A 747-nucleotide genomic window follows, 5' to 3' on the forward strand; every position below is an offset into this window, starting at 1 on the left:
AATTTTGAATGCTACAGTATGTGTTCATATTACTCAAAAGATCAAGGATAATTAGTTTCTTTGTAAAACCCCTTTAACATTCAAAATCAAGTTCATTACTCAAGCTAAAATTTTCAAAAATTCTTAATTTTATTCTTTATCATGAACTGCGTGGATATAGCAGGAGTGACATCTCATAAGGACCATGAAGCCAATTGTTTTACTCTATGCCTGACTTCTCACCTTTGGCCCATGGGGTTGTATATTTCATTGCTCTGACAGCCGCTGATGGTGATTGGGTCAAAGAACTGGAAGGAACGCAGGCCGATGCCAGAGATGGCCACAAGATCGGAGCGGAACATGAGGAGAATGGCTTTGGTGTGGTAGAAGGCCATGCTCAAGTCATGACTCACTGGGATGACTAGCGGATTGGTGCGGCAGCTCAAACGCCAGTCGCCTAAACATTTCAGGGGAAGGAATTAACACATATGACAGTAATCAGTATTTAGGCAATTGCCAATATTAGAATCAAAGTCGATAGTTATAGAAAACTGTGCAATGTCACAAGCTCTCACCTAAGCTGTGGACGCCCTCTTTGGTGTCAATCAGTTGGACTGTGATGTTACACTGGGCTTGGTCGATGAAGCTGGTTCCGTCTGCAGCTAAATGGATGATAACGGCTGCAGCAACCATAGGATGTGAGAAATACGCCTGCAGGAAAAATGAGCTAGTCTTACATTTACGCATAAGTCTTCTTCTATACTGTTG

General features: G+C 42.2%; 1 protein-coding gene across 1 annotated transcript in view; it reads right to left on the minus strand.

Moving 5' to 3' along the window:
- Nucleotides 1-222: 222 nt before the first annotated feature.
- LOC107577472 (pappalysin-1-like) overlaps nucleotides 223-747 on the minus strand; it is a gene marked incomplete at its 3' end in the record, with an annotated part of 3,082 nt that continues 2,557 nt past the window's right edge. The window contains exons 2-3 of the mRNA XM_016263541.1: nucleotides 555-690; nucleotides 223-436 (exon numbers count right to left, since the gene is read on the minus strand). Of these exons, the coding sequence (XP_016119027.1) occupies nucleotides 223-436; nucleotides 555-690 (350 nt within the window). The remainder of the gene's footprint in view (nucleotides 437-554; nucleotides 691-747) is intronic.

This window comes from Sinocyclocheilus grahami, unplaced genomic scaffold (assembly GCF_001515645.1).
Source record: "Sinocyclocheilus grahami isolate Dianchi unplaced genomic scaffold, SAMN03320097.WGS_v1.1 scaffold6163.1, whole genome shotgun sequence".
Taxonomy (NCBI): domain Eukaryota; kingdom Metazoa; phylum Chordata; class Actinopteri; order Cypriniformes; family Cyprinidae; genus Sinocyclocheilus; species Sinocyclocheilus grahami.